Below are 12,718 nucleotides of genomic sequence, written 5' to 3'. Positions count from 1 at the left end.
GACGAGTTAACGCTTCAGATTGTCCATTTCTTTAAATATTAATCTCTTAATAATTTCTTTATTTAGACATCTCCCACTTTTTTACCTATCAATCTGCGTTTATTAAAAATAAATTACGTCATATTGAAATTTACGATTCTCTAACTGTTATTAATCTTAACGATTATGGAATTTTCCTATCGTTAAAAATAATTACAATTAAGTAAATCAATTGTTGGAAATTAAGCAATAATCCGCTTAACAAATTAAATAATGTTTCGCAGAGGTTCTATTATTCCAAACTAGTATCTTTATAACATTCTTATTTCTTTATTTCTGTCATTTATTCTTGCGCGATTTCACAATATTCTAACTATTTTATGTACAACATTTCGAGAAAAATAACATTCTTGATCTGTCAACACTAGGAAAATAGAGTATTCTGTATCGTTAATTATGTTATGGCCGACAAACTACTACGTATCAAAAGGACATCTACAAACTAAATGGAACCTTACAGATTACATTTAGTTGTAATTGTTGAACAGAGGGAGAATGAGCCTATTTTTCAAGTATACGCCAAGAATAACTATTAGATTACAAAACATGTAAGATTCTCTAACATTGACCGATTCATTAATTGCCTAAGTCATTAATCACAATCATGAAGTCATGTTTCATAAGGAAAAATTTACTACGCACAGTATTAAAATCTTTTCTCGGATACGATACAAAGAAATGGCTAAATTTTCAATTGATATAAAATCGTAATCGTGGTAACATTTAAAAACACCTTTACTTAGAGACTATTAAAACTGTCGTCTTTTCGTGTAACAATGATATTTCTATACTTTTCATAACAACATCTGTCACGACACTTATTAACGACAAATAAAACGAAATTTCTTTTCAAGGAAATCTATTCGTCTTACGACGAAAAAGGAAAATATTAAGAACTGCAGATAAAGCAAAGATAGTATCATGCGAAAAAACATCATGATACACGGTAGTTTTATCGATCGTTAATAAAGTCAAATTTTAAAATAAAAAGAAATTGCCAAATTCCTAGTGTAGAATAAGATAATGATCATTAACTTGAAACGTCAACATATCGTAATTGGCAGGTAAAAGTAAACGTTGAACGTTTTGATTCTTTCTAGATCAATCGATCCTAAAAACATTTCTATCGATAGACCAGTTTAAACTTCTGTCTCTGTGTCTTTTGTGTAGGTCTATTTGCATAAGCTACGTAACATAGAAATAAAAAAAGAAACAGAATCTAATAAATCTGCGCAGCACACGCGATCTGATTTCGAATACGTGATAGAGTACGTTGATCTAAAAATACCGAGGCAACTATCTTATTTCGTTCGATTCGATTCAAAAACGCGATTCTTATTTCTTCTTACTCTGTCGTCCAAAAAATATTGACTTGATCGGTATTGCTTGTTGAGCAGAGATTACAAACTCCACAGAGAACGAGTTTAAAAAAATAAACCTCGCCTCTAGTTGAATTTCCTGTTCTATTCGACGTAAATATGCTAAAAATTCTAACTCCTATGATTCTTCAATCGCTACAAAAACTAGAAACATTCGTTGCTCGTATCCACCGAGAAACATCGATGATATGACATTTATACGTGAACAAAGCGTCAAAGATTATTATTCATAATGATTTTCGCATCTATCGATCGTCGCTGCTTCGCGAATATACTCATCCCTTTATTTTCTTTATTGTCTGTGTTATAAAGTGGAAATTTTATATTCCAAATAATCTTGATCAAGAAAAGACGTAACATCAAGTTTAGCTGTATCTTAGAAAATTTAAGATTATTTGAAGCAAATTACGCACACGAATTCTCGCAATTTATTTTTTTATCTCAATATTAAAACTACGAATCGTTAATCGTCGAATAATTATTAAAAGAACTATGAAAAGACAATTTATCGAAAAAAAATGATAATGATAAAAGAATCGTAATGCGAGAATATCACGATGAAATCGACGTGAAGAATCTCGAAACAGCGACGTTTATCTGCAAGCTAGCACGTTATAAGAATCGACGATTGCAGCATCCTTCGGAAGCGACTGGAAGCTGGCCGATTCTCACGGTGGAGCAATGGCATACTCTCTGAGCGTTCGTAACGACCGAGATATCCGATCTCGTGATCCTGGCACACTGTGTCCTCGTGAAATCCGTAACACTCCGACGAACGATGGCTGTGGACGCCTGAACGCGTCATCTTCCAGCTTGACTGCTCGTGTTTGAGAGTTGTCATGAGATACGGGGATAGAAAGCGGATGCCCGAGCTGCCTGTGGATCGTAAGTGAGAAATTGTTGCAAAAATAAAAGAAATTAACGGTTGAATGCGATCGACAATTCGGAGCAAGTTTGCGGAAGTATTTACAAAAGAAAGAATGCTAATTGAAGTATGGCGAAATGAGCAGTTACGGATGTGCAAGATGTTAATTGATAACGAAGGTAAGTACGTTCACTTTGATGCTAATTAAAAAATGCGAATGATTTTTTAACGTAGACTTAAAGGACATTCATAGAAGGCATGGCAGAACGCATGGTACAAATAATGGAAGGAAGTTCGGTTTCTTTCATTTGGAACCTCATTTTCAAGCAAATGATACTTCTCGAATCGATGTACTCCACAAAGTGGCAGCTTTTAAACGAAAAAATTGTATTTTGTATTTTTTACTTATTTTTAATCGTAGAATGTATACTGTGTACTCGTACCACGTATCCTGCCATATTTTTATAGAGTAATAACGAAAAACAAAAGTAAGCGGAGAAATGCTTGTTTGAAGAATCGATTCTATTCGTCGGAACAATGAAAATGGATTGGCGCGTAAAAAAATTTTCTTTTTTCATTGCCAATAGCTCTTCCTTTTTAAATTTATGAAATGTACAAAATATAGAAGGGAAAATGAGAACAGAGAAAATTTGGTGAGATTGAAGAGCTAGGATATAAAATATAAAACCAAAAGTAAAAGGTTCTATTTCGCGATGTTTAAATCATCATTCAAGGATAATACTTATTTGTTAATTATATGAGATACAGCGAAAAAAATATAACAATAATTTCTATAGACGCCGGAAATTTGTTAGCGATAAATAAATATGAAATAAAAATGATTGAACCATGATGTTAAATCCGTAAATAGAAGCAAATATGAAACCTTTTTCATAGTTTTGATGTATAGTATCGATTGTAAAAAAAGAGAATATCGCTACTTTTTATTAACACGTTCCATATAGAAAGCACAACGTTCGGGTCAGTGGAACCAGTGTCTGACCCAAACTGGTTATTACTACTGCAGACGTTCTACTCATCTGTGTCAGTGTTTCTCAAACGGACGATGTTCTCGTAATATACAATTTATATAATTATCATTTTTCAACCATTATACGACAATAATATATATGATATAGCGTATTTATCATATAAACAAAAATTAAATATTAAATGGAATTTTTATTCTCAGCTTAATACCCGAACAAACGCTTCTTACACATAGAAGTATGGTCTTCTTACGATAAAATTAACTACACTTCCCAAGAAGTGTAATTGACTCCAATTTCGCTTTTAATACGTGGAGATAAGATATTCGCGGAAAAGTAGAAGGATTACCTCTATGAGAAAGTAAACACTGACTATGAATAGCGCATAATGGATGACAGAGTTGTTGTCATATCGCAACAAGCCGACACGTAATTAAACTGTCAACGCAGGGTGCAATAAGTAATTAATTGTTGCAAGGCTGCATTACCATGATTAATTCGAATTACCGCATTAGCCCTCGTTACATATACGTAGATAAATAAACAAAAAGCAAGAACATGTGTTGCATAAAATGCATTCATTATCGATGCTAAAATACCAAAAGATTCCATCCACAAAAAGGAGATTAGAAATGCAGAAAAATGTTGGAGAATATTATTTGCTTTTCTTATAGAAAAGAATATTATAGCTTCTCTTCGTTTGTAGGATTTGTCAGAAACTCTTAAATCTTAGCAACAATTTCAAGCATCGTCCATTGATCACTGTGACGCCCCAAATTTTGTTAAATCCATTGGTGCAGAAATGTGACATGCAAAAAGGATCAGTGCGATTTTATGATTTATGTATTATGTTACACAAGCATGCAATGAATTTTCGCAAAGGATGCAGTATCAATAAATAGAGATTAAAGTAAAGAAAATGGCATGAAGTAAATAGAGAGCAACAAAGTCTGAGCAAAATGTGCAGACATAATTTCTCGAAATATTGAATTTATTTTACCAAGTGCTTTGTCCCCCTCGACAGCAGACGTGATTCGTATTTTATATTATCCGAAAAGCTTTCCGTGGAAAGTTTCAATCGTCTTGATGAAAACAGTTACAAACCGACACGCACGTGTTTCGATACCACATGGAGAAACAAACTCTGTTAGTTAGATGTGAATAATGCACAAATACCTGTTTACCGACCATTTTGACAAGTGGTTTTATCCCCTGTGTTTCCGTTAATGGTGGTCTGCTCTTCGTCTTTCACGAATTTTATCAGGAACATCGTGAGTGCCCCTACTATTGGTGGAATACCCGCTAAGAAAAAGGGTATGTCATAGCTACCTGCGTAAACCAAAAAATAAAAAGCAAATTAGATATATTTTTCGATAAGTAAGTAAAAGAATTTTTTAAACATTTATATTACAAAATTTAACATCTCGACAATTATTTTATGAAATATTTATTCTATTGTCAAGCCTTCGTTATATTTTTAAAGTCGACTTAAATTACTTTCTATACAAAAATCTCAAAAATAGAAATCAAATCGATTTCGGATTGAAATATTAATTTGGAATTTCGTTAACAAAACGAACTCTAAATCACTAATTCGAAATTCCGACAAAGTAACAGATAGTATGAAATCTTAATTAATTATGTGACGTAATTAATTACCGGTATGATCATACAGAAGACCAGCAATGGGCGGTCCCACAGTCAAAGGTATAGAACACATGCCTAATAGGAATCCAATGGCTTGTGTCGCTTCTTCTCGACCACATATATCAAATGCAATAGGACCCAAAAGGGATATGAAGCAGCCATCGAATAATCCCATGGCCAAAGAGATAATTAGTAAAACCATGTACGAATTCGTAACGGGGAGAAGCATTGTAAGAACACCGATACTAAGGAACGATATCTAAAATCATTCGAAACAAATGAAAAACATTAAAGTAAATAAAACGAATGAAGCTTTTTAATTCCCAAATCGATAAAAACTTCAAGTAAAACTTCTTCACATGAAAAGATACTCGATAGTTTAATATTTTGGAAAACATTAGGTATATATATATATATTTGTACTTGTACACATGCATTTAAAAAGTGACACAACTTGAACAAATCTTTTCAGGAAAAGGGAAAAATATTTGAAACCTTACAAACACATCATTTAGATTCTTTAGAATTACGTGAACAATCATTTAGACAGATACTAAGTAATTTCCCATTTTTAGTTCTTTAAATCCCTCTTTGACAGTTTTCATACTCTTTTAACTGAATTGTTTCAATTCCACACACCTTTATGTTCAAATACATGTGCGATATATTATACGTATATGTAATAAGTCATTTATGTATGTATATATATATATTTTCATTTATACAAATTTTTCTCCAGAAACCATTTGTTCAAGCAATTGAAAAGGAGTGAACGATTTACCTGTTGCAACAATATTCTGTTCACCTTGGGCAAATCAGCGATATATCCAAAGACAAGTCGACCTATACCTGAAGTAATACCGATGCACATAATCGGCAGTTTTTTATCCGAGCCCTTAAACACCGTCTCGACAAATTTCCCGATGTGAACATACGGGACGAAATATCTGAAAGGAACGTTCTCATTGATCAGGCTACTCGTGTCACTTAATACTCGTCACTTTATACGCTTTCGCCGTGGTCGTTTCTTTCGACGATGGCTTGAATTACAAACCACATGTAACTTGACTGTCGCCAGGAAACAAGTTTCCTTTCGCAAACGCGTTCGTTAACCAACTTGTCGTCGGTTTTCCGCGCCGGCTGCAATTTAACTGACAACCTCGATCGTCTCAATGTTAACGAGTGGTCGCGTATCAATAATCAAAGCTAATGGTTTAACAACGAAGAAAAGAACGAAGCCGCCGACAAGAGACACGCGAGCTAAGCCGATCAAGGATCGCTGCTTGCGTTACGGCGAAAGTGTTCGTACATATTCAAATAATTCCTCGTTGATATAATATACTAACCCGAACAAAGCGAGAGGGATCGAAGTAGCCCATACCACGTATCGTTTTCTCTTCCAAATCGAGACGTTCACAACTTGTTTCAGACAGCTTTTGAAGCCCGATTTGGATTTTAGTTGATCCCGCGGCACCGAGGTAACTGGAAGAATCGTGATAAAGAAGAGTTACGACGATCTTCGATTTTCGATTAATTTAGCTACACCACTTTTGAAATCGAGGGAAACTGAAATTTTGTTATCATTCTCCTCGCGCCATCGTTGTTCTCCTTCGATTTAGTATATCTACTCGCTATTTCGTAATAGCCTCTATGATAAAACATTGCTTGAGAGATTGAAGGAACGCGTGGAAGAACTTCAAACATTTCAACGTATCTCAAAGAATGAAAAAATTTTAGATAGGACATCTTAACCAAGAATGGCAGAATCGATAAAAAAATTTCCATTCCGAAGACGTTAAAAGTATAACGCAAGTGTAATACAAGTATGAAATACGAAGACGAAAATATAAAGAATAGCAGGAATTAAGACTTACGTGGAATCGGTTTGAAGAGAATAGCGCAAGCCATGACAATCGCAGTGAGCATAGCTAAAAATCTTAACGTCCCTTCCAAACCGAAAAAGAGAAGTATGACTTCGATTAAGTATGGCATAAGCGTGGTAAATACAGAGCTTCCAGCCGTGACGATACCATTGACCACACCCAAGTACCTCTTAAAATAATGGCCCAAGATTGCTAGACTCGGTGTATAGGCAAGACTAGCACCAAGTCCGTACATCACTCCATAAGTCAAATATAGTAATGTCACCTGAAGCACAGCGATTCTAAAAATAACTCGAGTCGATTATGACAACGAGAAGAAGAGGATGTAACATGGTGGATAACGTATCTTCGTGCAAATTGTTTTACGGTGTTCTCTTTTTATTCTTATCGTGATCAGCTTTTTCAATTAAATATAGTTAATGACTCATTTCGTCTAAATGACTCGTTTAGATGAATTGTATATGCGTTGATGGAATACAAATTTCGATCATTCAGTATGGTGCAAGCAAAATCGATTAGCTGTTTGAAACGTAAAGTTTGGTATAAATCATTCAAATGATACGTGTGATAATTTTATAAATATAACGAAAACGATGAATGTGAGTGTAATTTATAATTAACAAATAGATAATTTAGAATTGAATAATAATGACAACAAAGAAGAAGAGCAAAATGTAGGAATTAATTGTAAACACCTGTCAAACTGAAATTTTACTCTATGCGTTCTATATTGATACTGATTCTCGAAATAAAAATGAAATTAACGCGATCGATGTAGGGAAGTTATCTCGTTAAATGATTACACGGAAATGAAATGAAAAAAAGAAAGAAATAATTTACCTTGCTAGAAAATATTGAGGATAGAAGCATACCGCTGGACGCAATAGCACCGCCCAAAAATGTGGTCATCTGAATCCCAATTTTATCGGTGAGAATGCCAGAAATTGGCGATAAAAAGAACGTGGTACCAATGGTTAACGACCCTACCAAAGCTGGAACAAAGGCACGACCGCTTTCCACAATTTCTGACAATTTTTGACAATTTCGACAATTTATCTGCGACAATATGCCTAATCTACTGCGGGCATATGCGTAAAAATGTTTGTCCGATGAAACTTCCATTATTCAAACTATATGATAGAAATTCCATTTCAACGCAATTTTTTAGGATAACGAATTTTTCTATTTATTTTTTATATGTATATTGTTTAAAAACGATACAGAAGCTTAGATTTCATATACTCCTTATCTTTTAAATTAATACTTGTTTGAAGTTATTTTTTCTGCATGGAATAGTGTACATATGTATTACGCTATGTATTGTAATTCTGTTTGTAGAGAATAGTATGAAAAGGAAACAGAATACAAAACGTTATCAAAAAGGCGTTGTATGTATAATAGAATATTCAGATAGCAGAATGTCCCGATATTCGTAGAGTATTGGAACGATGGAAATTCTGATAACAGAAGTTCTATCACGCTATCAATATACAACGAAACGTTTACTTTGATCTTGATATCGGTTAGTAACTTCAAGCTCCAGTAACTCGCCACTAAATTCTATAAAGTACAACAGAACGTATTAAACGTTAATGAAACATTACAATTGCCAAAAGAAAATGTTTTTCTCAGATTAGGCAAATCATTTCCCAAAAATGACAAAACTTAATTCATAGTTGCCAGTGAGCCGCATATAACATAGTGATAAGTAAATACGATGTAAGCCGGCAACCATCCTAAACCGAAAGCTCAAGATCACAATAAATAAAAAATAATATAATCGATCGTAATAGCAAATGATTCGTTTAAAAAGAAAATATCAAAAAGTACGTAAAGTTTGTCGAAATTTAGGATATGTCAAAGTACATATGCTTAATTAGATCGAAACGAAAATATATATATTCACAAGAATATCGACTAAATGAACGCAAATAAGTATGATATTAATAATAATAAACAAGAACGATCATTTATCCACGATCTTAGATGTCGTTTAAAGTTCGTATTGTTTAGTAAAGACCTAGTTCTACTTTAAAGAGTAACTACCCCCAGATTAATATTATTTGACCCTCGTTACTATTAATACCCATGTAATTGTCGATTAATTCAGATCCAGGTTGTCCAGTGCATTGACTCCGCGGATGATTAGCCTGATCGATCGGTTTAATTGATACGCTACCCGAATTAATTATTCCATGCTTCACTTAACGACGATTAAATCTTAGGAAGCATCAGTACTTTTGAAATGTCGGATTTAGGCCACGAACCAATTAACGGTTCAATTACGTGTATCGTTCGTATTCTTATTAGAATGTTCATTGATTGTTGCTTGACTTCAATTATTTATAAATTCATGCTATGAATGCATATTAGGTTCATAAAGTAAACGAGAGGGATGCAGCGGTGTTTCTTTCGTTTTATAACCAAGGTAATTTGAGTAAACCGACAGAGATCGACGAAAGATCCAGTACATTTTCAGACGTACTGTAAATACTCAAGTAATATTTGTAGTAATAAATTGTACATTAAATATTAAATTTTTGGACGTGAAACCTACACCTTTCTTTTTCTTCCAATAAACAGAATTTCAATATTATAGCTGTCTTTTTATTGCTGCAAATCCTTCCATTTGTGAAAAAAGAATAAAAAAACAGTAAAAAGTTAAAGACCTGTGAAAGTTGACAAGAAAAATTCAAAATTTATTAATTCCATAAATAGTTATTGAGATAAACTTAATACTGCAGTACAGTGTAGTATAGTATAGTATGTTTATTTGTATTTCAGGCTCACAGCCTATTGCAAACAAGATTATTGAAATCTACTACATATATCGTACCTATATATGTATAAACATTTGCACACATCAACACACATTCATATATATACCAAAGATACGTATTAGGTCGTCCGAAAAGTTTCTTTCGTTTTATAAGAAAGTAATGGATGCACAACGTTTTCCGTTTTATATTGTTTTATCGAATTACGTATGATCCATTTTGTTCTATCCAAATAAAGATAACAATGTTCGACAGATTAGGTTTCATGTTTGTATAAAGATGCATCGCTGTAAAAGACGTGTCTGTAAAAGAAAGACACTTTCCGCGCAACTTAATACATACATACTGCGATATATTAGCTTAATTTTCATTATGATTCAACTAGCATTAATTTTCCTATTTTTATGATCTCTTGCACGAAGTTGATAATAATATGCTAATAATAGATTAACCCTCGTAAAGGGTTATAACCTAATAACTGAATCAGACGCGACGCGAGTAAGATAGTTACTGAAAAATATTATTGGAAAAATATATTATCAACTTATAGTATTATGATAATCGCTTGCAGTTCACTGATCCGCGAATGAAACTATTAGAAATGGCGATATCAATATAAAAATTGGTAAATAATAAAAATGGTAAGATAACGCGCAGTTCATTGACTGCACTGAGCGAGTGATTGGGACAATGATTGACCGCAGTGGATATAAAAGAACACGATTTTCTGTCTTTTTTTCACAACTCTAATCTTAATTTCTTTCCCTTTTATCGAATAATATAAAGTAAAAAAAAAAAACGATTCGCGGTACAATAACATTTACAAATGTTACAGTCTATGCGATATACTCAATTTCATTTGAATCAGTGTCTTTACACTTTATGATACTCCTTAATAAAAATAATAGTTTTCAATATGAATCAATTTACATCTTTTAATTAGTAGACTGAACATAGTCTAGTTTTTCAATAAAGCATGATGTAATCATCATTTAACTAATCACTGAAGAAGTCAAAACCTGGAATATTGATCTCTAAAGGATTTCACGTTATTTATCTTATATTGTAAGTGCTGAAAAATTATTATTATGTCAGTTATTTTATGTCACAGTTCGTTGCTTTGTGACTAATGCACCGAAACGAAGGAAAAATGCATTTACACAAGCATATGCAGTGCATTTATTGATAAAGATATCCCATTATTAAAAATCATCAATCACAAATAAAAAAGATATAATTTTATCGAAAATATCTTGTACTATACTCAAGGTAAGAAGATAAAGAGATAAAAGCTTATTATTTTAACATTTTTTAAAAATTGTCTACGTTAATGATTGTTTAAACGACTTCTCATGCATATTCGTAATATATATATATATAGAAAATGTTTACAATTTATCTATTTTTATTTATTATGAACATCCTTATTTGCAATGTCATGCTTCCAGTAATAACCATAAAGTAAAAACACTATCGATACTAAACTATCAATACAAAACTAAGTTTTTATTTGTAACTAGTAAATGACATACGATCACTGTAAAACTAATTTTTTCTTTGAACTAATGAACGATATTGTCAGTCTTTGATCGCGTATATCAAAAAGATAAAGGATGACACGAACCAGAAGACACTGAATATATGAATGTCCTTATTTATGCAGCCGCGTATACTCACATATTCCTATTTATCTTCTCCTCGACCACAGTCGACATATATATGTTATACGTACACGGTATATTCTTCCCTACAGATTATGTATTCTGCTGCCTTCCACACAAATTTCAATATTCTACGTAATCTAAATCTTTAACGATAAATAGGCCGCGGATTTTTATATATCGGAAATTTAAAGATGTAAAAACACAATAGTATACTCGTCGTAATAGAGTGCGTGATCAGCGAGTGAAATAAATTTCTGTTTAAATTCTATTTCTTTAACGATATTCATAAAAATATGTATTTGCATAAATGCACACGGTCTAATGATAAATAATATATTAGAACTACCACAAGTTACATCGTCCCGATCATCTACATTCTACTCGACTAAATTCTCCTATCGCTTACCATATCTATCATATTCTCGCTAGTGATAATGAACAATCAGAGAACTTACCTGCCTTCGAAGATGCCCCTGTTTCTCCAGACTCTAACAGTCTCCTCTGTAACTCGAGGTAGATCGACGAGTACGTGTTTATGACGCTGAATAGAACACCGTTGATGATGAAACTGCCTATCATGACCATCCACGCTCGCAGACCACCATCCGGTGGAACGATCACGTTACGGTCATCAGCATCCTTCCTCGAGGCGTTCATCGACGCTCGATCATCCTCGTCCTTATCCGTCCTGTTCGATTTCGCGATCAACACGTCGATCTTCACCGATGAGTTCTTACCGTCGGTTTCTAAAAGAGGGTTGCCTTCAGTGCTCGAATTCGAGGCCTCCTCCGGTCGTTGCGAATCCTCGTTCAGAGAACTTCGTTCGAGGACCTCGTTATTGATATTAGAAACGTTCGTCGAATCCGTCCTCTTCGACTCTGTATTCTCCGCGATCGTCATTGTTTAGCTTCTTGTACGCTTCTTCCGATGGATATCGATGATTTCTAGGAAAATAAAGAAAAAGAAAGGTTAAAGCTACTTCACGAAGAAGAATGAACGAACGGAGGGATTAATTCGTGACGTTCTTAGTTAGTAGGGCGATTGTGAAGTTAAATAAAAATAAGATGATGGAAAAATAATTTGACATAGATTAGGAAAAAGATTAGGGCATCGCTGTTGGTCGTGGACATCTGGAGGAATTTTTGTTATGGCATTCAAATTGTTAAAAATATAGAAGTACTTCTGGGAAAATGAATTTTCACTTCTATTAAGATAGAAGCAGGATTGTATTCATTATTGATTCATTTTTGTTATGCCAAATTAATTATAATCATCTATAGTATTATACTATAGATTGGTAGTTTTATTATTAAACATATTTCGTGCTACATAAAGAAAATATATATTAGAATCTAAATATTTGTCATTATAAAAATAATATATATACTTTTGTCTCGCAGGTTACCATAAATACAGATATCTAGATAAGTAAGGTAGAATTGTACTTAAGAAATACTTAAACAATGTGCAAATTT

At 33.2% G+C, this 12,718-nt stretch overlaps 1 protein-coding gene across 15 annotated transcripts in view; it reads right to left on the bottom strand.

Moving 5' to 3' along the window:
- The window catches only part of kar (monocarboxylate transporter 10-like protein kar), a 179,220-nt gene that overhangs the window by 152,992 nt on the left and 13,510 nt on the right, over positions 1–12,718 (bottom strand). For 9 of the 15 annotated variants that reach the window (XM_069109833.1, XM_069109829.1, XM_069109830.1 and 6 more), the window contains 8 exons: positions 11,699–12,187; positions 7,643–7,794; positions 6,794–7,067; positions 6,266–6,401; positions 5,701–5,866; positions 4,932–5,178; positions 4,461–4,601; positions 290–2,294 (listed from right to left, as the gene is read on the bottom strand). In XM_069109833.1, the coding sequence (XP_068965934.1) occupies positions 2,023–2,294; positions 4,461–4,601; positions 4,932–5,178; positions 5,701–5,866; positions 6,266–6,401; positions 6,794–7,067; positions 7,643–7,794; positions 11,699–12,143 (1,833 nt within the window). In that variant the 5' untranslated portion in view covers positions 12,144–12,187 and the 3' untranslated portion in view covers positions 290–2,022. Of the gene's footprint in view, positions 1–289; positions 2,295–4,272; positions 4,355–4,448; positions 4,602–4,931; positions 5,179–5,700; positions 5,867–6,265; positions 6,402–6,793; positions 7,068–7,642; positions 7,795–11,698; positions 12,188–12,718 lie in introns of those variants that run through there. The other 6 variants (XM_069109836.1, XM_069109839.1, XM_069109838.1 and 3 more) reach the window with 3 other exon arrangements.

Source organism: Bombus flavifrons, chromosome 3 (genome assembly GCF_040668555.2).
Source record: "Bombus flavifrons isolate JBK064 chromosome 3, iyBomFlav1_principal, whole genome shotgun sequence".
Classification (NCBI taxonomy): domain Eukaryota; kingdom Metazoa; phylum Arthropoda; class Insecta; order Hymenoptera; family Apidae; genus Bombus; species Bombus flavifrons.
This window is presented reverse-complemented; position numbering and strand designations above follow the sequence as displayed.